At 35.4% G+C, this 27,135-nt stretch overlaps 3 protein-coding genes across 5 annotated transcripts in view; 1 reads left to right on the top strand and 2 right to left on the bottom strand.

Annotated features, from left to right (window-relative positions):
• Positions 1–43: 43 nt before the first annotated feature.
• unc119a1 (unc-119 lipid binding chaperone a1) lies at positions 44–21,856 on the bottom strand. 2 transcript variants are annotated; one of them, XR_012390890.1, is made up of 6 exons: positions 21,398–21,856; positions 7,849–7,962; positions 7,568–7,667; positions 3,591–3,763; positions 3,288–3,505; positions 44–723 (listed from the first exon to the last, which is right to left on the bottom strand). XR_012390890.1 is itself a non-coding variant. In XM_690112.8 (5 exons), exons 1-5 carry the CDS (start codon positions 21,510–21,512, stop codon positions 3,393–3,395), a joined length of 615 nt encoding a protein of 204 aa, XP_695204.1. In that variant the 5' UTR covers positions 21,513–21,856; the 3' UTR covers positions 44–3,392. The 2 variants fall into 2 exon arrangements, 1 of the variants encoding a protein (XP_695204.1); XM_690112.8 differs by having other exon boundaries at positions 44–3,505.
• cryba1a (crystallin, beta A1a) overlaps positions 20,843–27,135 on the top strand; it is a 20,854-nt gene continuing 14,561 nt past the window's right edge. Inside the window, exons 1-3 of one of the 2 annotated variants that reach the window (XM_073922915.1) lie at positions 20,843–20,954; positions 24,181–24,299; positions 24,531–24,691. The gene's annotated coding sequence lies outside the window, so the exon portion shown is untranslated. The remainder of the gene's footprint in view (positions 20,955–24,180; positions 24,300–24,530; positions 24,692–27,135) is intronic. The other variant, XM_068213510.2, reaches the window with a different exon arrangement.
• Positions 23,987–27,135, bottom strand: part of crybb1l3 (crystallin, beta B1, like 3) — an 8,252-nt gene continuing 5,103 nt past the window's right edge. The window contains 1 exon segment of the mRNA NM_001102390.1: positions 23,987–24,734. Coding sequence (NP_001095860.1) covers positions 24,569–24,734 — 166 coding nt within the window. The 3' untranslated portion in view covers positions 23,987–24,568.

The following is a 27,135-nucleotide window of genomic DNA, read 5'->3' as shown; positions in this document are numbered from 1 at the left end:
AGGACTTTTATAAATAAAACAATGAATTAAATCAACAATATGATGATCTCAAGTACTCTTTTTTTTATTTTTCCTCTTTTTTTCAAATCACATGAAACAATTGACAACAAATTTTGACCACTATTTGCTATTAAAAATATTGTGACATTGTATATCAATATAAATAAGAGCATATTAATATAAATAACAGATTTACAATATCACTGCCCAAATTTTAAGCTTATAAGTGAAAAAAAAGAAGAAGGGAAACCAGGCCTTTTCATTGAGGCCAAAAGGAAGTGGGTGCAAAGTCAGGGCAAAACACACATTTCCTGACAATATCCTTTCCTTTAACACTACAATTCTTAAGACTCATTTTATGCATTCGAAAACCACTGTATGATTAGTTACAAATCAAACAGGGTAGTTTACAATCATTTGGCTCAGGGGTTTGAACAAATACATGAAAAAAGAGCATGCAGTTAAAGGTGCAGTATGTAGGATTGAACTAGAAAGTGGTTGAACTAAGTATTGCAGCTCAAATTTAAAGAGCCCCTATTATTGGTTTTTGAATATGACTTTTCATGCAGTGTGTAACACAGCTCTAATTGAAGTGAACTACTCATAGTAGTACAAATTAATTGTCGGCGTAACGAATCTTGCGTGACGTTGATACGGAACTCAAGTCCTACCCATTTGTTGCGCGTGCAGACCCAGGAAAATTTAAACCTCCGGCCACAAACACTGCAAAAAGAAAAAGAAGACAAACACTGTAGCAGATCCCAGTTGAATCATGTCACGAAGACACTGTGCTCTGAAGTGTGAGAGAAAGTTAAGAGTTATTTTCCCCACCTAAAGTTGAGGCTGTGAAGAGTCAGTGGTTCAAGTTTATTTTTGCAAAAATACCTCAGCATTATAGCCCCAGCCTTGTGCTGTGTTCCTGTCATTTTTCTGACAAGTGCTTCAGCAATCAACACGCTTACAATGAGGGATTCATCGGCCGTTGAAGAAAGGATTAAAAAAGACTATTGATGTATAAGACTTTGTCAGTACAGTACACAGTTCATGGATCAGTTTCTTCCTCCATTTTACAAGTGTAAGTAACTTAATTGCGATTAAAATGGTCACCTCTTTGTTTTCTCTAGCTCTCAAATTATGTTTTTAATTATGTTTTGTTACTTGTAACCTCTCCACGCGGCTTTTACTGTATCTAGTTAACTTTTCATATTGCATCTAAAGATACGTTGAAAACGTGAGGCGTGCTGCTTTGTTTACGGATTTAAATCCGTTTGTGAGCTCGTGATCCATTGCTGTTTGATATTGCTATGGCCACCGTCAGCTGTTCCTACATGTACGGCGGTCAAGTTTCAAAATAGTTCAACTTTTGCTACAGAGTGGATTAATGCTGAATGTGAGTCGCTGTTTATACTAATGGTTAAGAATAGAGCAATATGCTGGTGTATAACTGCATTGCCTTAATGCACGCCTGCATTGGGCTCACACATACACTCTGCACTCTGACTACTTCAAAATTATTGATAAGCTGTGGTGGGCATTTCTCTCTCACACTGAATGCAGTTAACCAATCAGAAACAGACTAGTTCATCGAACCAATCAGCGCAGATTAGCATTGTGCTAAGGATAGGTTTGGGAACAAATGAATCACTGAATGAATCATATGGGAGTCGCTGGGACAATTAGGTAAAATAAAATGCATATTAAGAGACAATAAAAGTGTTTTTTTTACCTTGCATGTATATCAGCCTGTTGTTGGAGACATCAAAACCAAAATATGATCTTTTATAATGCAAAATAGGGGCTCTTTAAAAGTGTTTTTTCACCAAGCCCCTCCTACTCTGATGACTCCATATTTGCGTTCTGTGAATGAACGTCGCCTCGTGGTTCCATCCCAAAGAGGGAAAAAATCACTTTCGCGAACGCTCACGCTCAATCTGCCCAGTTGGTGGAATGAACTCCCTAACTGCATCAGAACAGCAGAGTCACTCGCTATTTTCAAGAAACGACTAAAAACTCAACTATTTAGTCTCCACTTCACTTCCTAAGCTGCAATTGCCTCTTTGAATATCACACTAATTGTACAAAAAAAAAAAAAAAAAAAAAAAAAAAAAAAAAAAAAAACTACTAACACTTCCCTTCTTAGACTTTACAGACCTGAAACTTGCCTTTAGTACTTATTCATTGTTGCTCTTGGTTGTGTAAATTGCTTCCTTGTCCTCATTTGTAAGTCGCTTTGGATAAAAGCGTCTGCTAAATGACTAAATGTAAATGTATGTAAATGTAAAACGCAGGTTGACACGACATTAACAGGAGCAAGTTTATCTGATCGAGCCGTACAATGTAAATAGCTTGGTTAATGTTTACATTTGTCAAATTGATATTATCTGCTAGCCACCTCCTGTGGATTTTTATAACTCTTAATCTGTGTCTCATTTTGGAGGCTTTTTTAAGGCAGCCTTCAAGGCTGAAATGAAATACGCAGTATTTTACACAAAGGCAACCCGGGGTGCTTGAATATAATTGGTTAAACTGGCAGTGGGTGGAGTTAGACAGAGCAAAACAAAGCCAGAAGCTGCGTTCCAAATGGCACAGTATGCTCTATGTAGCCTACTTATGCACTTACACACTCAACAGCATAGTATATGAATGTATTGTGGTCCCAAATAGAACACTAATGGAGCGGCCGTTGAGTGTGTGAAGTGTCCAACATTCCACACTTCATATACGGTTTGAATAAGTGCATCATCAGGGTATTTAAAGTGCACATTATTTTTTAGAGATTTCAGTGTGAATGCACTATTTACATTATATATACTACAAAATGGCGCAGAATAGTGCATAAGTATGCGATTTGGGACGCACCTAGATATTCCTACACAGATTTTCCACGGAGAATAACTGACTTTAGTGTTATTTTTCAGATAAACAAGTATGTTCACCTAGCATTTTTTTTTAAATATCTGTAAACATACTTTCAAAAATGTACATACAGCACCTTTAATGCACAGACACACTCACATACTCCAAAAGAGACACAATTGTCACATACTCTACATGATTGTAATGGGGAAAAAAAGCAGGCCCTTTTTGAAAGTATTGTTTCCTCTGCCTCACACATACACAAAAATCCTGAGTTTGCACTCTTAAAAATAAAGGTTCTGTACTGGCATCTATGGTTCCACGAAGAACTTTATTATCTAAAGAACATTTCCATCATTCTTTATGGACAACAGTTGCTAAGTAAAGAGCTGTTCACTAATTCTACTATTGATAAAACACATCTTTGGAACCTTTATTTTGAAGAGCATTGGGTGTTGAATAAGTGCCACTTCCAGTAGATGTTTCTGTGCCAGTCCACAGCAAATCATTGCAGATTTCATGATGTCATATATCCCCTACGGTCCTCCATTGTAAGAATAATCGGCCTTATTGTGCATTACAAGCTTGTTGTCCACAAAATAAAAGCTGTCGGATTGTGTCTCATAGGGGTGAAGAATCATTTCACGCACTGTGGGGAAAAAAAAAAACACATTTGTACATCAACACATCAGCATAATAAGATTCTGAGTTGCTAATAAATGTCTGCGACGTACTTATGTCTTCAGACAGCGGTGGGAACTCGTAGATGTGTTCGCAGGTGTTCTTGCTGCTCGGGATGCAGAAACCAAACTCAAAGTCGAAGCTCTTTAGCAACTGCCCACGGAAATAATGCCTCTCGATCATGCGGAAGTTGTTGATGGGAGAATCGCCTACGGTGAACTCGACCCTGTGGAGGAGGCATGGGACATTTTTCAGCAGATTCTCATATGTTCAGGATAAGACACATAACATGCATTTCTTGTGAGGTCTTGGTAGTCTCTTCTGATCATAAAGGGTTTAAACTATGCAGCTCTGCACAGTTTAGTTTCAACTACGGCTGTGCGATGAATTAAAATTGAATCGCAATCACGATTTTAAATGTTGCGATGAGCAAGAGGCTGTGATATGAAAAAATATATTATTTAACTTCCCCCACCCAGAACAAATGTGTGAACTTCGTCTGACTAGCCAATTAAGTAAGCACACTTTTGTACTGCCCAATAAGAAATCCTAACTATGCGAAACACCCACAATAACAAATAAATAAACAGCAAAGCGCAGACAAGTGGGATGATGGCATCTGCCACTTCAGAAGCAATTATAGACTAATTAAAATAAAAGAAATCAACGCTAAAATTGGAATGACTTGGTATCAAAGTCCCAGATCCCCTTTGTCATCTTAGTATTCTTATTCTTTACTGTCATCTTCTTGGCCTTTTGGTCTTAGTTGTCATCTTTGTTTTCATCTTTGTCTTGGTTGTCATATTCTTTGTCTGGTCTTAGTCCTTGTCTTTTTTCTCTTTATCTGGTCTTAGTCTTTATATTTGTCACCATCTTCTTTGTCCTCATCTATATCTTCTTCATCATCTTCTTGTCTTGGTCTTAGTCTTCATCTTCCTTACCATCTTGGGTTTGGACTTCTCGTCATCTTTTTTGTCTTGGTCTTATTCTTCATCTACATTTGCTTATCTTCTTCTTGGGCTTGGTCTTTTCGTCATCTTTTTTGTCTTGTTTTCTTTGTCTTTATCATCCTCTCCTTCGTCTTGGTCTTCTTTGTCATCCTCTTCATTTTCTTTGCCTTTATCTTTTGAGTCCTCTTCTTTGTCTTTATCATGCTCTTCTTTGTGGTCTTCTTGGTCTTTGTCGTCAACTCCTTTGTCTTTGTCATCCTCTTCTTCGTCTTCTTGGCCTTTCTCATCATCTTGGTCTTCTGCATCTGTCAGAGTCGGGGATAGAACCCGGGTCTCTGGTGTGAGAGGTGAGTCACATTACCACTGAGCTACTGGGAGTTGATGAACCTGATCAACAAAAGGCAACTTGCTTCCTTGTGGATATTCATTCATAACAGAAAAATCTTCAATAAGAGATGAAGTTAGGTAAGGCCAAAACAGAGAGTCTTCCAATAAGCAACAGCAAAGTACAATTTCAGAGATGTTTGCTAATATAAGTTAATATCTTTTAAGTGCTTTTTTTTAATTAACACTCAGTGCATTTTAGTAAGAAGCTACATTCCAGATTATTGAGCTAACCGTACAGCTGCAGGCGCCACTGCATACGTACACAAATGAGTCAGACCAGAAACACAAGCTTGTGCAACAAGTTTCACAGTTCGCTGCATTGGAAAGTTCAAGCTTGGTGAACTCTGACCTGTGAAATTGCATCACTTGACTGCGCGAGACCAATCAGGGATTAAAACATGACCTCTCTAGACTGAAATTAAAAACATGGACCAATCGCTCCCTTTTTTAAATATCTAATCATCTTGTTTAATTTCGCAGCGCTATACTACAGAACTTCACACGCACAAACTAACGGTTTAACTTATTTGTTTAAAACTGCAGCAGAAACAGTATTATTTTGAAATAATAAAAGTTTTTCATATATTTTTTATATATTTTAAGATGTAATTTAATCTTGTGTTGGCAAAACTACATTTACAGTATCATGATCCCATTATACCTTATTGATATTATTGTTGCAAGCTGTTGTGCTGCTTAATGTTTTTATGGAAACTATAAAACATTTTTTTTCCTAAACTTTCCTTACTTTGAGAAATATAAAGTCAAAATTCAAACTAAATCATGCATTCGAAATACAAAGTTTGATTCTTCTGGAATTAAACTAATAGGGCAGTGTTGGGAAATTTACAGCCTCTAGTATTACAATGAAAAACATTATATAATGATTAAATTATTAAGAATGAACTCCAACCAGTATTTAAAATTTTATGTCACACCAATACATGACTTTAAAGGGTTTGAAAACGTTTTGAATAACTTGTGAAAATAAAATGTTTTTATTGGCCTTTATTAAGTTGATAGGATAGTATTTCAGACAGGAAGCAAAATGGGAGAGAGAGAGGATAGGAACAGGAAATGTCCTCAAGCCGGGATTTGAACTCAGGACACCCTGAAGTGCTACTGCACCATATGTCAGCGTGCTAACCACTATGCTATTGCGCCAACATAAAATGTGTTTAAAATAAAATAGGCAAAAAATAATGTTTCATCACCCTTCAGCATAACATATTAATGTGAAGATAAAAAGACATATTTAATCTGATCTGTTCTTACTAAAATACATAAAACATCAAATTTTATTATATTACAAATGATAAAAAAAACAACAAAAAAGAACAGCAGCGAAATAAGAAATAAGATTCTGCAAATTATAATATGTTTAATAATCATAATCAAAAAATAAACATGACCCATTCTAAATGTAAGGGGATAAACAAACACATTTTTATCAACTATGTTAGGAGTACCTTTACTACGAGCAATACAATGCTTGTGTTTTGCGCTGCTGCCTCTACTATCATAGCTTCAAAGTTTTTATCTCTTAACCCAGTGGTTCTCAAACTGTGGTACGTGTACCACTAGTGGTATGCAGTCTTCCTTCTAGTGCAGGGGTCACCAATCTCGGTCCTTGAGGGCCGGTGTCCCAGCAGGGTTTAGCTCCAACTTGCCTCAACACACCTGCCTGGATGTTTCAAGTATACCTAGTAAGACCTTGATTAGCTTGTTCAGGTGTGTTTGATTAGAGTTGGAGCTAAAATCTGCAGGACACCGGCCCTCCAGGAACAAGTTTGGTGACCACTGTTCAAGTGGTACGCGGAGGAAGGAAATATGTCATGTACATGCTACACACATTTCAAAATTTACCAAAAATGCTGTATATAATATGCCATATATGACATATAGCCTATATTTCTGAGGTAATCGGCCATGTTTTTTTAACTGTGCTGCTTTACTGGGCCTACTTCGCTACTGTATTTCAATACTGCTCATTTTGGTGGTACTTGGAGAGACAATTTTTTTCTGAGGTGGTACTTAATGAAAAAAGTTTGAGAACCACTGCCTTAACCTATTTATAAGTTTAAGCCAAACAGATTTAAGAATGAATTCAGACTAAAGGTGCGTCCTAAATCGCATACTTATGTACTATTCTACTTCATTTTTGTAGTATAAATAGTGTAAGTAGTGCGTTCACACTGAAATCTCTAAAAATAATAAGTGCACTTTAAATACCTGCATGATGCACTAACTCAACCGTTCAAAAGGAGTGTGGAATGTTGGACATTTCACACACTCAACCGCCACTGATTTGCTCACGTAGTCTAGTGGAAGGGGTGGAGCTATCAGGCGCTCATGTTGAATTACATTATTTATTTTGGATTATGAAAGCTAAATTCTCCTATAAGAGTGATTATACCGTCTCCCTATGGTGAATGTGGTTAGACTTATGACAGGAATTATGTGGTAGTTTATTCTTTCATTTCGCTAATTCGGCAACCATCAAACATCATCAGGGAAACGGTTTGAACTTCCGCTTAGTAAAAAAAAAAAAAAAAATGTTCAATTTGAAACGACACTACATTCATATGCCATGCTGTTGAGGATGTAAGTGTATAAATACATAGTGCAGAAGTGGATAGTGTGCCATTTGGGATGCAGCTTAAGTTTAGGTTACTGCCACTGATTTGACTTACGTGGCTCCAACCTGCCGCAGTCTGAGGAAGGCCGGGGTGAACTGGTAACGCACAAATCTTCCAGCGTTCTGCTCAAAGTCCATTCTGTCCTCCCCAGTCTCTGTGAATCACAAAGGGGACTGCATTACCCAATGAGCCTTTGAAGGGCTCTTGTGTAGCACACTGCATCTAAATGGAAATCAGGGCTTTATTTGGGGAAAAAAAAAAAATCAAGACGGGTCTTGCATTTAAATGTGCAGTCTGTGTAGGTGGAGCGAGGAAGTGGATTCGAGAGGTCTTACCAGAGGTTGGTGGTTTGGTGATCTCAAAGAGAACCGTGCCGGTCTCCATGTCTCGGATTTTAAACCTAGTGAAGTCGATCTTGTGGACGTTCTGCTCTGGACCGCAGAGGTAATCTATGGAAACAAAACCAGATTGTGACTTGGTCATGAAAATGTTGTCATTATTTATTCTTTTTCAGACTAATGTCATACAATCTTTGTTCATATTCCCTCCTTCACAAGACAATACACCCAAACATTTGTAAAGAAAATTTATAAAATGAATCAATCAGTTTAACTCAAGTCTTCAGAGTAGGCATTCACATTGCCTTAGAGTAGAAGCCTAAGAGCATATTCAACCAAGTACATCTTGTTATTATTAATAAATCAACAGAAATACTGTTCAGACTGTTCAACAGTGTCTGTCTGACTGTAAAAGTCTTTTCTTAACAGTTTTTCTAAACAGAATCAATCTCTACCGGCACAGAATGAATGGAGGAGGTGGTGTATGGTCATCATCAGTGTCATTTCCATACAGCTTCATAGAGAACAGAAATAGCTTGTTTTGTGCCTGCAGTTTATATCACACAAGGTTAACGCTCTCAGCATTGCTGCTCAGCCCTCAGGCAGGTCTCTGATAGCCCACTTGATGTATGTTGTTAGTTTTATGCTGTGAAACGTTGCTATAAGTCTCACATCCACCTTAATGTTCCATTCATACTTCATAACCTTTCGGATGTCGATGTGATGAAGGTTTTCAAAAAAGGGTCTGGGTCATTCTGAACTCCAGATATACAGTATCGGAATCTTGCTTCACAATGCTCTTCTTTTATCTGAATGTGACATGCTAGGTATTCATACATTGATGTTTTGCAAGCCTTAAACCTGGGTTATCATTGAAAATTTGCAGATTGAACAATGCAACACACAACCTAATGGCTCTAACTTTGCATACTTAAATCATCAAATTTAATGTTAATTAAAAGTTACACTTTAAAGTTTTTGTAGGTACTGGAATATGATTTGTGGTACATTCACAAGTAAACATTTGTCTTATCTTACCGGTTCCTTATAACACAGAATGTTATATAAGAAAATGTGTCTGTTGCATATGAGGTATGAGTGTGTTTCCTACAACTTTCAAACTGCTATCTTTTTTTCCTGAATTAAAAACACACCATCACCGGCCACTTTATTAGGTACACCTGTCCAACTGCTCGTTAGCACAAAATTATAATCAGCCAATGACATGGCAGCAACTCTGCATTTAGGAATTTAGACATGGTTAAGACAATCGGCTGAAGTATAAACTGAGCATAGAATGGCAAATAGTGATTTAAGTGACTTTAAATGTGGCATGGTTGTTGGTGACATATGGGCTGGTCTGAGTATTTCAGAAACTGCTGACCTACTAGGATTTTTTACACACAATCATCTTTTGGGTTACAGAGAAAGGTCTGAAAAAGAGAAAATATCCAGTGAGCAGCAGTTCTGTGAGCGCAAATGCCTTGTTGATGCCAGAGGTCAGAGGAGAACAGCCAGATTGGTTTGAGCTGATAGAAAGGCAACAGTAACTCAATGAACCACTCCGTGGTATGCAGGAGAGCATCTCTGAACAAACAACACGTCGAACCTTAAGGCGGATGGGCTACAGCAGCAGAAGACCATACTAGGTGCTAATAAGGCTACAATTGGTACATGTTCACCAAAATTGGACGATTGAAGATTTTAAAACGTTGCTTGGTCTGATAAGTCTTGATTTCTGCTACGACACTCGGAGGGTAGAGTCAGAATTTGGCCACAGCCTACCTAAGTATTGTTGCGGACCATGTCCATCCCTTTATTACTACAGTGTATCCATCTTGTCATAAAGCGTGAACTATCTCAGCCTGGTTTCTTGAACATGACAATGAGTTCACTGTACTCAAATGGCCTCCACTGTCACCAGATGTCAATCTAAATGAGCATCTTTGGGATGTGGTGGAACGGGAGATTAGCATGGATGTGCAGCCAACAAATCTGCAGCAACTGTGTGATGTTATCATGTCAATATGGACAAAAATCTTTGAGGAATATTTCCAGTATCTTGTTGAATCTATGCCACAAAGGATTAAGGCAATTCTGAAGGCAAAAGGGGGTCCAACCTGGTACTAGTAAGGTGTACCTAATAAAGTGGTGAGTGAATATTGTTCTTAATGATTTTGTGTTTCCCCTTAAATGCTGATGTGAATGTATGAGAAACCTGACATTGCACTTGTTACTCATGTGATATTGCAAAACTAGATACTAAACTTTTATTTAACATTAACATTATTTAACATTATTTATTTTTTAACATTAAGTGACACAAGTGTCAGGTGCATTAGTTGCATTAAAAAATGTCCCACTTTATAAAAATAAACATTAATAACGTTAAACTGCCAGCTCCTAATTTTAAGTCATCTTTGGTTCACAGTTTGCACAATATAGTTTCATTGTGACTTAGTTGCCCAAATCATTTTTGTGTAAGAAATATAAAAAAATTGGCCAAGTCCACTTCCCCTCATGCTAGACTCCCAGAGGAGGCATATGAGGTGCGAGGAGCAGCTGTGTCAGCCCTCTTCTGCCTGGATGGATTATACTTAAGAAGCTTACATTGTTCACCATCACATGGCACAGATTGGGAGATGCTAAGGGGATTTAGGGCAAATCTAACTTTTGAGAGGTCCGTCTCTGCTAGGATGAGCTAAACATTACACCTGAGTTTATTACTTTCCTCAGATGGGACAGCAGACCACAACCTTATTGCCCTACAGGGCAGATGTCCCTGTTAGAAGCTTCCTGTTAGTTAACAGATGGGCAACACTGGCTTTAGCCACTTAAGATATGCCTATTTATAACTCATCTGCTGAGTACATGTGCCAGGGAGAAAAAAAGGAGGCAAAACGCAAACATCTGCCTGTGTTTTAAGAGTGGGAGAATTTATGCTATTTTTAATGATGCTAATTTTGTTTTGGAGGTCTACTAAAACAGGTGAACATCTATCTTACTTTCAAAAAACAATATTTTGTTATGATATATACAGTTAAAGTCAGAATGTCCCTCAATTTCTGTTTAACAGAAAGGAGATTTATTTCAACACATTTCTAAACAAAAGTTTCAATAACTAATTTCTAATAGCTGAATTCTTTTATCTCCACCATGATGACAGTAAATAATATTTTACTAGATATTTTTCAAGATTCTAGTAGTCAGCTTAAAGTGCAATTTAAAGGCTAAACTAGATTAATTATGCAACAGGTTTTCTGCAGGTTTCTCCAAGTTATATTTACTGTAAGACTTTTTAAGACATTTTTAAGACCATTGTGAAAGCAGACTTAAACAGGATTAAATGCTATGAATGTTTTTTCGGATATTCCAGTTAGAACAGATTTTCACTAGCCCTATCAAAAATGATTAAAATTGAATACATTTATTAATAATACAATAATTACAATAATTTTGTTTGAATATTTTTTAAATTAATTTTCAAATATATTCATTCACAAACTCTACAACCCTTACCAAGAATAAAACAAAACATAGCCGTCAATTACTTCAGTCTACAATAATAATAATTTAATAATAAAAATTATAGGTTAGTATCCTCAGCAGTAAATAAATGAAGAACCTTTAAGCTAATGTTACTATCTGTGATGTAAAGTAATTAAATGCTTTTTTTTTTAAAGATAAAGTTTTATTGAGATGGTCTGCTGGAGATTGTATGGATGTTAATGTCCAAACTTGTTAGCTCTACATGAACAATGAAAAATTAAGTCCTGATGAAAAAAGATTTAAGACCTACAACACAACATTTCAGTAGATTTAAGATTTTTAAGGCCTAAAATTTAGCTTTTGAGATTTAAAACATTTAAAGACTTTTTAAGACCCTGCAGACACTCTGTGCAAGTTAGGGTAATTAGACAAGTAATTGAATAACAGTGGTTTGTTTTGTAGACAATCGAGAAAAAGAAATGCTTAAAGGGACTAAAAATATTGAACTTAAATGGTTTTAAAAAATATACTGCTTTTATTCTAGCCAAAATAAAACAAATAAGACTTTTTCCACAAGAAAAAAAAATATTATAGGAAATACTGTGAAAAACTCCTTGCTCTGTTAAACATCATTCGAGAAATATTTGAAAAAAAAAAAAAAAAAAAAAAAACAACACAGGAGGGCTAATCATTTTTACTTCAACTGTATATTGCAGCATCACCTCTGTTCTCACAGTGCTCAAGGATCCGCTCATTCTGAGAGTCTGCTCTGCTCTGATTGGTCAGATAAGGCAGTCTGTTGTGACAGTTTAAAGAATTGCAGCTACTCAGCGCTTGTGTACAGATACAAACAGTAACAATGGCGTTGGTTTAACCTCATCAATTAGAGACTCAGCCCTCATCAATTGGAAATGCTTGTCGTCCATGTTTACATTTGCAGCACAGCAACACAGTGTCTTTTTAACATGTCGACAACATAAACCAAACTCTTTCAGAATTCAGATATACAGTTGAATTTAGAATTATTAGCCCCCCTGGTTATTTTTCCCCCCCATTTCTGTATTGCAGAGAGAAGATTTTCTTTAACACATTTCTAAACATAATAGTGTGAAACCATTATGATAATTTCATAAGTCTGAAAAATCGTTTCAGTCCTCAAAACTCTCATAAATCACATATTCATTGGTCAAAATGACAGGCATAAAGCATAAATCAATATGAACGTGTCCTGCGGTTATTGACACATTCACACTGAGTAAAACACTGAAACTTCAAAACACAATGCAATTACTTAACACGTATCCCTTCTTTCAATACCACACAATTGCACCTTATGAACTGGAACACAGAGGGACAATCTAAAGGCAACAACGCTTTGTGTAAATGCCAGAAAACAAAGAGTCATAAATGAGAGGTGAAGAAAGGGTACATGTGAACAGTAACAGTAAACAAACACAACAGCGTGTAGAATAAGTAAATACTGAAAAATAAATAAATAAAAGAATAAATGCATTAGTGTAAATATTAAATAACATCATAATTAAATTTATAATGTAATATATTATAATATAATATAACATTATTTAACATAACACAACATAATATAACACAACATAATATAACAAAACATAATATAACTTAACATAAAAGGCGAGACAGAGGCGCAGTAGTGCTGTCGCCTCACAGCAAGAAGGTTGCTGGGTCGCTGGTTCGAACCTCAGCTCAGTTGACGTTTCTGTGTGGAGTTTGCATGTTCTCCCTGCCTTCGCGTGGGTTTCCTCTAGGTGCTCCGGTTTACCCCACAGTCCAAAGACATGTGGTACAGGTGAATTGGGTAGGCTAAATTGTCCGTAGTGTGTGGGCACACGCTGCGTAAAAACTTGCTGGATAAGTTGGTGGTTCATTACGCTGTGGCGACCCCGGATTAATAAAGGGACTAAGCCGACAAGAAAATGAATGAATGAATGAACTTAATATAAAAATATAACATAACATAACATAACATAAATCATTCGTTCATTCATTCATTTTTTCCCGTCTTAGTCCCTTTATTAATCAGGGTTCGACACAGCAGAATGAACCGCCAACTTATCCAGCACATGTTTATCCAGCACAATCACCTCAAAGAAAGAAAGTCGCTGGTTTTAGCCTCGGCATGTTCTCCTTGTCTTGGCGTGAATTGGGTAAATTAGGTGAATTGGGTAAGCTGAATTGTTTGTAGTGTATGGGTGTTTCCCAGTGATGGGTGGCAGCTGGAAGGGCATCCGCTGCATAAAACATATGCTGTATGTTGCATATAAGTTGGCGATTCATTCCGCTGTGGCGATCCCTGATTAACAAAGGCACCAAGCCGAAAAATATAATATAATATAATATAATATAATATAATATAATATAATATAATATAATATAATATAATATAATATTAATCATTTTCTTGTCGGCTTAGTCCCTTTATTAATCCGGGGTCGCCACAGCGGAATGAACTGCCAACTTATCCAGCAAGTTTTTACACAGCGGATGCCCTTCAAGCCGCAACCCATCTCTGGGAAACATCCACACACACATTCACACACACTCATACACTACGGACAATTTTGCCTACCCAATTCACCTGTACCGCATGTCTTTGGACTGTGGGGGAAACCAGAGCACCCGGAGGAAACCCACGCAAAGGCAGGTAGAACATGCAAACTCCACACAGAAACGCCAACTGAGCCGAGGTTCGAATCAGCGACCTTCTTGCTGTGAAGCAACAGCACTACCTACTGCGCCACTGCCTTGCCCCTATAATATAATATAATATAATATAATATAATATAATATAATATAATATAATATAATACTTTTATCTATTTTCCATAACAAAATTGTCATAATTGTAACCCAATTAAAACGATATATATAACACAACAGAACATAATAGAAGATAATGTATTAACTCGGTTTCATAAGCCCATTTTCATGGTAGAAGCCTTATAAATATAGTCAAATAAAAAGACTATTATCTATTCAATTATCTATTAACTAGTTCTCCCCATTTGCAGACATCATTGTAAAGCTTGTCAAATGCTTATAATCCAGTGTAACAACAACAACAACAACAACATCATGCTTATTTATCTGCATACTGCTGATTATTAATAGCAACCTGTACATATATTCATATATTGTAACATATACACTTGTAATCATGTTCATCTATCCCTGTACATATATTCATATATTGTAACATATACACTTGTAATCATGTTTATTTATCTGCACACTACTGATTATTAATAGCAACCTGCACATATATTCATATATTGTAAATCTGCTCATAGCTTATCCAACCTGTATATAATGTTGATAGTACATCCATCTGTAAATATCACCATAGTTTTTCTATAACTGCACTTTATAACTTATTCCTGTATCCTGCACTTGCTGCTATTGCACTCCTGGTTAGTTATAAACTGCATTTCGTTGCATTGTACTTGTACATGTGTAATGACAATAAAGTTGAATCTAATCTAATCTAATCAACAACAACATCAACAACAACAACAACAACAAAACAACAACAACAACAACAACAACAACAACAACAACAAAATCAACGACAACAACCATTATAAAATAATAAAACAATAAAATAACAATAAAAATCTAATATAATGCTGTTATATAGTTTTATAAGCCCATTTCCCTAGAGATGGCTTTTGCTTGTGTAACCCAAACAAAGCCATTTCAACCGTCTGATGCAAAATCAAGTATGTGCAATTCATTATCAAGACAGAAATGTAGTAATCAGTGCTTTGTGACAGTCAAATGTCAGTGTAGCTTTCCAAATCACCAAGGAGCAGCGCTTCACTGCTTCCCATGCTGTCACCTAGCAACATATTCTTCTGATAGCAATCCAAGATAACTACCACCTGTTATTTTAAGGTAAACAAAAGGAAATGCTTGCTGGATATTTCAAAAACAGATTATGATTGATCCGGCATCCATTAACCACACGGGTTCATTTAGATTCATGAGGCATAATGTGCATATCTAAACATCATAATTCATCCTTTATGAAATAATGTTTACAAACACTCTAAGCTAAGCGAAGCACCAAATTCAGGAGTTAATCCAGAGATTATAGGAGGATATCATGTAAACATTTGCTAAAAAAGGCAGTACACTTGCATAATACGATTGAAGTGGTATACTTATACTATGTTTATCGCTTCAATTATGTAATATCACTGAAAAAATTATTTAAAGATGATTCATTAGATTTACTAACATTTTAAGGTTGAGTGGTGGTAAACAATTTATTTGTACTAAATTTAAACAAAGTTGAACAGCACTAAATTTATTTGTTTGTTTAGTCCAACCCATATAATTGCAATTCCATGTCAACCTTTCCATTAAAAAAAATTTAATTTCCACCTAAATAATAATGAAACCCTTTCAAATTTTTTTGTATAGACTTGTATTTTACAGTACTGTAAAAATACTCAAAAATGTCTTTGTCAATGTTTTCAAACAATTACATTTGATTTACCAAACTCACACAATGGCACTTCTGTCAAATCCATAACTAGCTCCCACCTATCTCTGCAACATGCTTGTCCCTTACACTCCAACTCGTTCATCACAGTACGCTGACTCTGGCCTTCTCGCTGTCCCTCAGTACCGCCTCTCTTCAATGGGGGGCAGATCATTTAGTGTTATTGCACCCAAACTCTGAACCTCTCTACCACGCTCACTCCGCTCTGCTAATAATATCTCTGAATTCAAATCCTTACTTAAGACTCACTTATTTTCTGAATGCTTCGCTTCTGATCTGCCAAACTGACAACTTTATCTGATCCACCTCCACTCTGCTCATTGTCTCCTAGGTCTTGTTTGTGTAATTCTAGTTTGTTATATTTGACTTTATGTATGTTTGTTTATCTTTTTGTCTCATTCCTTGTAAAATGTCCTTGAGCTCTGGAAATGTGCTATATAAATAAAAATTATTATTATTATTAACCCAGGCTCATTCTGAAAACACAAATCCACTAGAGGCCGCTGTGTATGCGCGAGACCTCAAATTTCTCTCGCGAGTGACATTTGCGCCTGCTGTTCTCGCGTAATCCATCAGAAGCTGCTGTTGACTGACTGTTTGACTGACCCACACTCCTCATTCCCTAAACCCTACCAATAGTATTTTAACAAGCACTGATTGACCCGCCCACCCACTTTCCTAAACCCATCTGACATTTTTAAAAAGCCATTCAGAATCCGTTCTTCACCGAACTCAAACCCCATCGTCGTGGTCATCTCCTCTCTGCTTCTCAAGACCGCCGACAAACATGGCAAGCTAAATGGACTACTGACAGTGGGAAAGGCGTCCATAAGGAGGTAAGCGGTCAGCTGGTAAGCTCAAAAAGGTATGGCGTCATACCGCCCCATAGTGTTCGTTTTAAAAACTAAATGCAGCCATACGTACTTCTGGCTACATAATTCGTGATCTCCAGAAACGTATATAGGGTTACGTTCTCAGGATGCGCCTATGTTGCATAAAATAGAGGTGTCACATCCATAACAAAGCTTTTTCCTTATAAATACAAAAATGAAAAATAAAATAAAATCAATCATTTTTGTTCAATAGTGAGCTGACTCTTATCCTTCTGATGATCACTATTTCTTTTGGTTTGTGCAGTTTAATTCACAGAATTTCTACAAAGCATATTGTTTACTGTAAACTCGCTAACTTTTTAGTCACATTCATAACCCATGTGTATTTCCCTCAGTTAAAATATGAAAAATGTTTACAGATGGATATTTTTCTGATCCCCTAACTCTGTGGTTAGTTGTATTGGAAAATATAACCAGAAGTTTTAATATAATTTTTACATTACATTTACATTTATTCTTACTTTATGAATTAATGTTTATAATTTTTGCTGCAAATGTCACATCCATAACGCTGGAATTGATTATAAATATTTTTTTTTCTTGTTTATGACTAGGGCTGTGCGATTAATCCAATTCGAATTACAATCGCGATTTAAAACATTGCGATTAGCTGCGATATGAAATATATTATTTAACTTCCCCCACCCAGAGCATACAAGTGACTGCCGTCTGTGTGTGACAGTCTTACTAGCCAATTGAGTGAGCCCACTTTTGTTCTGCCCAATCAGAATCGCTACCAAACAATGCGGAACATCCACAATAAAAACAAACAGGAAATCGCGAACGAGTGGGATGGTGGCATCTGCCGCTTCAGAAGCATTAACAGACAAACTAATATACTGTAAAAGAAAAAAAGCACTAATATGGGAATACAGTATATTGCTTTCAAAGTCACAGACACCAAACAAAACCAGGTCATTTATAAGAACTATTGCAAGCTGTTGCTCGTTTCCACCAAAGAAAACAAAAATTATAAAAGTTACAAATGTGTTTATATCTCACATTCAGACTTTCTTTCTCAGAACTTCTGATATATAGGCGCACAATTTTACAATCATGTTTTTTTTTCTTATAATTATCAGTTATGAGAGGTTTGAGTATCTGGCAATGCTGAGATAATCTTCCAGTTTTGAGAATAAAAATAAGAACTGCAAGATTTACATTCTGACTTACAAAAAAAGAACAAATAAACAGATTTGATCACATCAGATTTGTGAGACATTAACTCACAATTCAAAAAGAAAGCCAGTAAACTCAAGAGTTGTGATTTAAAACGTGATACTTGTAGTTATGTTTTTGCGGATTAATTTGTATAAAACTTTTCACAAAGTGTTGTTTTTTTATGCAGCGGATGCCCTCCCAGCTGCAACCCATACACCCTCATTCACAGACTTACACTACGGACAATTAAGCTAACCCAAATCACCTATAGCACATGTCTTCAAACTTATAGGAGAAATCAAAACACCCAGAAGAAACCTCTGCAAACATTGGGAGAACATGTAAACTCCACATAGAAATGCCAACTTAGGTCGAGACTCGAACCAGCCACCTTCTTGCTGTGAGACGACACTGCTAACCACTGAGCCACCATGCAGACCAAGATTATACCACACAATTGTAAAATATATCTCAATACTGTAAGTACAAATGATGAATTGTGATTAAAAATGTGATGAAAAGTTGACCAAAAAAGAGAAAAATTGCATGAATGAACGATAAATTCCCAGCAAGCATACAGATGTCCACCTTCTTTAGAATACCAGCCTGTATTCTTAAACAAGAGCAGCTTCTATTTTTAGAGCACTAATCCAAGTGATTAGCCAGACACCAGATTTTCTTCCATTTAAATAACGTACACTCTTAGAAATAAAGGTACGGGAGCTGTCAAAAGTGTGGTACCTTTTCAAAAGGTACACATTTGTATTTTAATGGTCCATATTGGTTCCTCAAAAGTATATATTAGTGGCTACAAATTTTAAGAGGAACACTTTTGTACTTATTAGGTACCAATATGTACCCTTGAGGTATTAACATGGACCTTTTAGGTACAAATTTGTATCTTTTGAAAAGGCACCACCCCAGTGACAGCTCGCATACCTTTATTTCTGAGAGTGTAGAGTGTTATTTAAATGTAATTTCTCAGCACTTCCTTGAGGCTTTTGCCAAAATATTTATTCAAATAGGCGTTTAATATGAATGCATAGTTGGTTTATCAACCACAAAATCACTTGTATTTCATTTGAACAAGTGGTGGCAAACACAAAACAACGTAGCCATTATTTCCCAAGCAAAATATTCTTTATAGACTCTGATATGTTATGTGATAAAGAGTAATGCAAATGTATTTCAGTCAGCTGTGACAGCGCCAGTTCTGTTAAACTGCCATACTGATGATCGGTAGCATTTGCATTCCACAGAGCTGATTTGTTCAGATATCTTTGTTTTAGTGCCAGATAACATGCAAGAGCACGGAGATAAGGCAGGAAAATAACTGCCAAAACACATCACAACAAATTTTGAGTCCTCCAGTCATACTAAAGTTTATCACTTGAGATCCTGTTGAGGTGATGAATGTACAAGGTAATAAAATGCTGGGTTCCACACAATCAGTTTGTGTTGGGACAACATGAAGGAATTAAGTTAACTTAGTTTTTACACATTTAAGTGGATTGAACATAAAACAATTAAGTTGCCTCAAAGCAAACTCAAAGAATTGTGTTTTCAGCTCATTTTAAATCAGTAGTTTTAACAAACAAACTTTTGAGTATATGTCAAATAAAGAAATATTCAGTCCCACCAACAATCCCATTTCAGCATTATATTTCATTTTTAAATTCCAGAATGCCATATGAATGATATAAATATCCTATAAATTATCCTCAAGTCAATTATCAATTTGTCGTTTACTCATTTATGCACATCAGTTCTTAATTTTTTAATCTTTAGTCATATAAAGTGCTGTTTCATTAACCTTCACTGTTGTTATAGCATTGAGATAATATTAATGTTTCTATCAGTATAGATAGTTACAGTATAGTTTTGTCTGATCTGTTTTCATTTTATTTTTAATTATAATTATTTAATAAAGCGTTTATCATGTAAGTTTTAATTAATCTACATTGGTTTATATTACTTTTTATTTATTTATGACTTCATTTAACATTTAAGTAGTGAAATGTTTTATAGTTATGAACTCCACTGTAATAATCCTGCCATTTCAGTATGTGCCACTTACATAAAACATGCCTTTTCTTGTAGGTTGCATCAGTAAGCAAGCATCTGGCAACATTACTGGATTTAACAACTAATGTGCATTTATCTGTCTGTGTGGTCAAAGAAAGACATGGGGTAGCCTAATTAAAGTACATGCTGAAGCCTGTTTTGAGTAAAATAGGCTTCACACATAATTCCACAATAAATACTAACTGAAAACTGTTCATTATTTAGCATCGTATAGGCTATTAAATATTTAATGTTAAATATCACAAAATACAACAAAACATAAAATATGTACACAACCGGTCAAAAATTCGGTGTGAGTTTTATGTGTGCTTTTTTTTTCAAGAAAATTCATCAAGGCAGCATTTATTAAATGTAAAAAAAATAATCAACTATTTTATTAACATTTTAAATAAATGCTTTCTCATTGTATATAGTTTCAAATGAAATTATTACTCCAGTCAATATTGCTTTTATTACTATCACCATTATATTTAATAATAATAATAATAATAATAATTATTATTATTATTATTATTATTATCATTATTAATATTAGAGGAATTTCTGAAGGATCATGTCACTCTGAAGACAGGAGTAATGTACAATAACATTTCCCAATTTTATAATTTGTACTGTATTTTTTGATAAAATAAATGCAGCCTTGGTGAGAAGGATAAGCTTAAAACAGTGTTTTATTGTCATTACAACAGACTAAAAATCTCACGGGTCAGTTTGTTAAAAATGTATTCACAACAATTTTTAATTCACAGAAATGAACTTGTTCATTAGAGTCATTTGTTCGAGAAGCGTAGATATGCTGTATCCGGGGCGGGATAATTTTGACTCACCAAAAGAACCGATTCAAATGAGTCATTCGTTCGATGATCGCTCTAGTACACTTCGCTGTGTTTAGACTGTCGTTGACGAATGTGTGTGCAGGAAACATGATTTTGGTACGTCTTCTTCAATGAGCGCTGTAAATATCGTATTCCGTTTCATTATTTTTGTTTAAATAATAATAATAATAATAATAATAATAATAATAATAATAATAATAATAAAGCCTATTTATTTCCCTATTCTCATTACGGCGTCGTTGTCAGTAACTTGAATTGCGTTTGTTTATCAAGGAAAGATCCGTTTGAACCGCATCACTGACACGGGTGTATAAACCATTTTACTGCGTCTCTCACAAAAACATACGCGCGGAATAAAAACGTTACATCGACGTCACATTTGAAACCGAGACGTGCCGTTCTAAACGAAGTTTCGTACCTAGAACATAACGGCGCGAAAAACGAACCGACATCATATATGCAACAGTGTAAGTTAGCAGAGAAGCTCGATTGTTTTCGAAAGCTTCCTGTTTGAGTGACATTGACATTACTGAACTTACTGTCTGTGATCTTCTGCAGCCCGAGTACATCCTCCGGCGTTATTTCTGGGCTATTTAACAAATCCTCCTCAGTCGTGTACGGGACTCCCGCGTCGCAGCCTTGCTTCACTTTCATCTCTGAACGCGATATATTTACGACGCACGAGTTGCAGTCTCCTCTCTGGCAAGGGCCGTTTGTTTGCCTCACCTCTGCTGTCTGCGTTCTGCGTCCTGGTTATTTAACGCAGGCTCTTTACTGATACAAGAATAGCGCATTCACCTCCCCCAGTCAGTCAGTCTGTCAGCCTGTCTACTAAAGATATTGAGTTATTTTACTCCGTCTTTTCTAAGGCCAGTGGTTGTGGCTCTAGCTCCGTAATTTGCATGTCTGTCTGCTGCTTACAGTAGTCGCTGAAGGTATTAGAGCAAGCACTTCATGTAATCGAGCAATACCCGAGAGATGAACAACAGTATTAACTTAGAGCGGAAGTGGGCAGACGGTTCTTTTAAGTCGCAGCTGTTCTCAACTAAATGTCTGTCAGATATCTATTTTTATGCTCATTATAAAACAAGTTGCATTTATTTATTTGCAAATTAAATAGCAACGCAAAATACAAAATTAGGATTTTGTTTCGAAATCATTTGTTTTTATAGAAGGTTAATTGTTAAAGATGAAAATAGGGTGCAAGATAACAAAATAAAACAGCTTTGAATTTCTTTTTTAAAACTTGTTAAAATAGATTTTTAGTGGATTACAATGCATCCCCAATTTTCACCCAAAAATGAAGATTCGGTTATTTATTCACACTTTGCTTACTTTTTTACTTATAGGCTATTTATTTACTTAGGCTCAGGGGCAAAGCAACTGGGGGATATGCCCTCTTACTTTTAGACACAGACAATTTAGGAACAGGTGATTAATAATTAAGTAACACTTTATTTTGATGGTCCATTTGAGTATTAGTAGACTGTCTGCTTAATATCTGCTGATACTGCTCCTTCAACAGACATTTAACTGACTAAGAAACTTTGCAAGTACATGTCATCTCAAGCTAACCCTGACACTAACCATAACCCCAACCTAACAGTCTACTTATGGTCTAATGAGAATTAGTTGCAATGTAACTTAAATTTAACAAAAGGACCATCAAAATAAAGTGTGACTAATAATCATATGATTGTAAACTTTTGGATTTCATGCTGCTGCCCCCCCCCCTCCCCAATTTGTAAAATGTGAGCTATGCCCTGCTTAGGCTTTATTAGTTTCTTTCTTGTGTTAAACACAATAGAAGATAATTTGAACATTTTGCAAACCAGTAACAGCGGCTGACTTCTATAGTAGGAAAAACAAATGATAGGGATTTTCAAAATTTTTTCTTTAACCCAAACTTTTTTACTTAGATTACTTAAGTTTTTGACAAGTAGAAGCCTACAGTAACAGCCCTATGTATATTCATCTTGGGCTTAGGTGGTTTAGGACAACTGTTTTTCAGCAAAGTCAAGTAGTTTGGGTTAGGCTTCGACCATGTGTTGATAATTCACTTTTTAATTAAACCTAAAAATCAGTTTGATCAATTACTCCTTTATTGTTTAAAATTATTAATGCACAATTTTAATATTACAACTTTAAATGGTGCACAGATTGAACAAGTGGCCTCTTATAAATATTTAGGTGTCTGGCTTGATGATAAGTTGACTTATAGTTGGCATATCAATAGCCTTAAAAAAAAAAAAAAACTCAAACCAACATTAGGTTTTTATTTTCGTTTAAAAAAATGTTTCCCCATTCGCAGCACGAAAACATTTAGTTGCGAGTATCAATGCTGGATTACAGTGATATACTTTATCTGCACGCACCTCTGAATGTTTTAAAAATCACTGGATATTGTTTATCACAGTTCCTTGGGATTTGTCACTAGTTTAAGTGAAATCACACATCACTGTGATTTATATAAATTGACAGAAGTAAGGAGCAACATATTTTAGTAATAATTTTTAAAGCTTTAGTTGGTAAATTACCACAGTATATATCTAATTTATTGAAGTACTGTTCAAATACTTACAATACCAGATCAGCAGATATTATCTAAGTATGCTCCAAATGTATGGAATGAGCTTTAAATGCTACATATAAAATCTGGACCATCTATCGCTATTTTTAAAAATATTTTAAAGACTGTCAATATAGAACAGTGCAATTGATAGTGGTTTATGCTATTTTTGTGTGTGTGTATGCATTGTGGCATGTATTTTTATTATTTATTTTTAATTTTTTGTATTTTGTTACTTTGTCCTATGATGCCTGTCTTGACCAGGACTTCCTATTAGAAGAGATATTGTATCTCAATGGATTATTCCTGGTTAAATAATAAAATAAATTAAATTAAAATAAAAAGAGGCCTACAGGACAGAATAATAATTACTCTGAATGAGTGTTATACATTTTTTACAAAATGCATACATTTATACAAAAATGCCAATTGACCCAGCCGGGGCTCGAACCAGCAATCTTCTTGCTATGAGGCGACAACGCTACCTATTGCACCACCATGCTGCTCTTTTTGATATGATACAGATCAAAAATTCACATTCAATCATTATGTACCTCAGTGGTTGTTCTCGTCTCATTTATTATGCACTTTAAATAACAACACATAAAATATTAAAGATTTATTTTAATAACAACATGTCCGGAATTCTAAGCTCTCAAGCTGAGCTTTTGATCAGTGAATTAAGGACATTGTAAAACTGGGCTTTGAAGTCCTTTATTTTTGTTGATTTATTTTCTTGGAAATGTCTTTTAGATGCCAGCCTGATCCATCCCTGAGAAAGATGAAGAGTAAAATGTAGCAGGATCTCCTCAATTTCATAAATAATTTCATCTACTTCCTAGCCGATTCGCCCTGATCATCACATAATACAAGTGAGCTTCATCAAGAAGCAGCTGAGTATATAATGAACTGCATCCCTTCTGGTTCAGATCAGCTTCAGTTCGTTATTCATGTTCATATGGTATTCTTATATAAACTAATGGCTTAAATAGGAGATTAAAGCAAAGCAACACATAAAGTCACTTGATAGTTCATCCCTTATTGGTAATATCTATTCCGTGCAGCATTTTTGACTATGATGGATTTTTTTTTACACTCTGCAGGTTCTTGTTATGTCCATCTGTCCATGGTATTTCTTTCCTTATGCCAGCTCGAAGCAGCCTCTGTGATGCGTCTGCATGTCTCTCACTCTGCGAACAGACTGGATCTGAGGGTGATTGGCACCCCATTCGTTCCAGTGTTTGTAGGATCCAAATTCAAACAGGTACTGATATCCACGGTAGCCTGGGTACTGATATCCAACCCACCTGGTAAAACATGAATGAAGCATATCATCGCAATTTAAATTATAAGGTTCTATCTTATGTCAAAATTTATTTTATTTTTTAGATGTTCTTACTCTCTGATGACTTATTTACATATGTGAGGTTATGTATATATTGGGACTTTCTACAAAAGACAAATTCTAACTTTATAAATGTTGTATTTATGAACCAGTCAACACATTTAAGACACACAAAAGTACCAATGTTAAATGCCAAGATGAGTGATATTAGGATGATTCACTGAATTATTTACTCACAATTTACTCTCATTTAAATGATTATAAACCTTTCAGTTTCTTTCTTCTGTTACAGACAAAAGAAGTTCATCTGAAGAAAGCTGGAACCATTGACTTTCATAGTAGGAAAAAAAATGAGCCAATGGTTACAAGTTTCCAGCTTTCTCCAAAATATGTTTTGGGTGATAAAGAGTGCTGTAGATTTTAAATTGTATACTATCCCTTTAAGTCCATGAAAATTAGCCTTTTTGTAAAGAATTAAATCCAGACAAAGAAATGCTTTGATTAAATTTATATTGATTTCATGACATTTTTCAAACTGTGGCTGAAAACAAAAATACTGTAAAACACACACACACACGCACGCACGCACGCAGGCACACACACACACACACACACACACACACAAGTAATAAAATACTGTAAATATTAGAGAAAACACATGTAAACCAATATACAGTCAAATCTATTGGGAGTATAGGACACTATTGGGAGTATGCACAGAACAACACAGACCTTCCACCATTTTTAATGTATGCAGACTGATTGCTAATTGAAGATTTTTCACTTCAGTGAATTCATACTGATCTTGGTAGTTTCTAATGGTTAGGAATAGATGATTTCTGTTTAGTTACCATAGCTAAAACAATGGAGTTTACACATTTGCAAGACCTGTCTTCTACTCTGCTGGGATAGTGATAATGGAAATTAAGTGGAACCTAGTTTCTTTAACCAGGTCAAAGCAAACAAGAAAAACTGTATTTGCAACATAATATAAATGCATAGTTAGAATATTTAGCAATAAGCAAGAATGCCAAATGCTTTAAAGTTCTTAAGCCAAAACTGCTCAGAATGCTGAAAAATCCTTATAATTCCATAAAAGTTGGTGATATGTGTTTTAAAAATCACTGATATGCTTATTCAATGTTTTGTTACAGTTTTTCTCAGTGGCTTTGGTGCATTTCTCACAACACTATTTACATTTGCACAACAGTTAATGTATTTCTCAAAACAATTAGTACCAACTGCAAAACCTAGTTGAAAACCTGCAAGTGTCTCTTTCTCAAAGTGGATAGCTCATTTCTCAAAAGCAAGTAGTCATGTCAATGCAATAGTCAGTGCAAAGTCCTGACACCATTGTTTATGAACAAGTCAAATAGTCAAATGGCTGTGTCATTATGACAGTTTCAAATGCAAAAAAGTCAGATTTTGGTGACACTTCCTAAAATGCTAACCATATTCTATTGGCACAGCCATTTGAAATGTACAGTAAAGTTAGACATCACTCCATTTGGTGGGGTTTTGAGTACAAGACACTGAATATGTATGTTTCACATTTTTACTGCATATACTCTTTGCAATTCAGATTTATTTACAGTATTGTGCAAAAGAATACAGTTTTTCTCTGTCGCTTTGGTGCGTTTCTCACAACACTATACTGCATTTCTCCACAACAGTTAATGCATTTCTCAAAACAATTAGTACAAACTGCAAACCTAGTTGATAACCTGCAAAAGCGCGTCACATGCTCAAAATGGTAGCTCAGTCCTCAAAAACAAGTATTGATGTCAATGAAAATGTCAGTGTCATCAAGATGAAAAGTCCTGACACCGTTGTTTATGAACAGATTGTCAAATGGCTTTGTCATGTTTTCATTATGACAGTTTACTTTTCAATGCAAAAAAAAAATCTGAATTTGTTGACACTTCCTCAAAATGCTCAAGACAGCACTATATTCTATTTGCACAGCCATTTGAAAACTACAGCAAACTTAGACATCACTGCATTTAGTGAGGTATCTGAGTACAAGACACTAAACATGTTCCGCATTTTTATTGCATTTGCTCTTTACAATTCTAATTTATCCACAGCATTGTGCAAAAGAATAAATACACCCTTATTTACAACAAACATAAAGTTCTATTGGGTAGGGCTGTGCACAACTGTAAACAATATTGCAGAACAAATTGGAACCGAACCTACAACATACACAGGCCTGTAAATCATTCATGAAATTGTTCAATTTTTAAGAAATTTTCAGGAAAATAAAGATTAAATTTTTTTAAATAAAATTTGTTGACAGATTTTGACAACTAGTTTAACATTTTTGTAAGTAATGACTCAAGTAATGAAATGAGGACTATTAG

The sequence above is a fragment of the Danio rerio genome, chromosome 15 (assembly GCF_049306965.1).
Source record: "Danio rerio strain Tuebingen ecotype United States chromosome 15, GRCz12tu, whole genome shotgun sequence".
Taxonomy (NCBI): Eukaryota; Metazoa; Chordata; class Actinopteri; order Cypriniformes; family Danionidae; genus Danio; species Danio rerio.
This window is presented reverse-complemented; position numbering and strand designations above follow the sequence as displayed.

Bases quoted from the DNA above. Each gene is read 5' to 3' on its own strand.
- unc119a1 (XM_690112.8), bottom strand. From the start codon at position 21,512: ATGAAAGTGAAGCAAGGCTGCGACGCGGGAGTCCCGTACACGACTGAG. The intron at 7,668-7,848 runs GTAAGACCTCTC...TGTGATTCACAG, and splicing joins CACCAAACCACCAACCTCTG to AGACTGGGGAGGACAGAATG. The intron at 3,764-7,567 runs GTAAGTCAAATC...CCTCCTCCACAG, and splicing joins CTGCGGCAGGTTGGAGCCAC to GGTCGAGTTCACCGTAGGCG.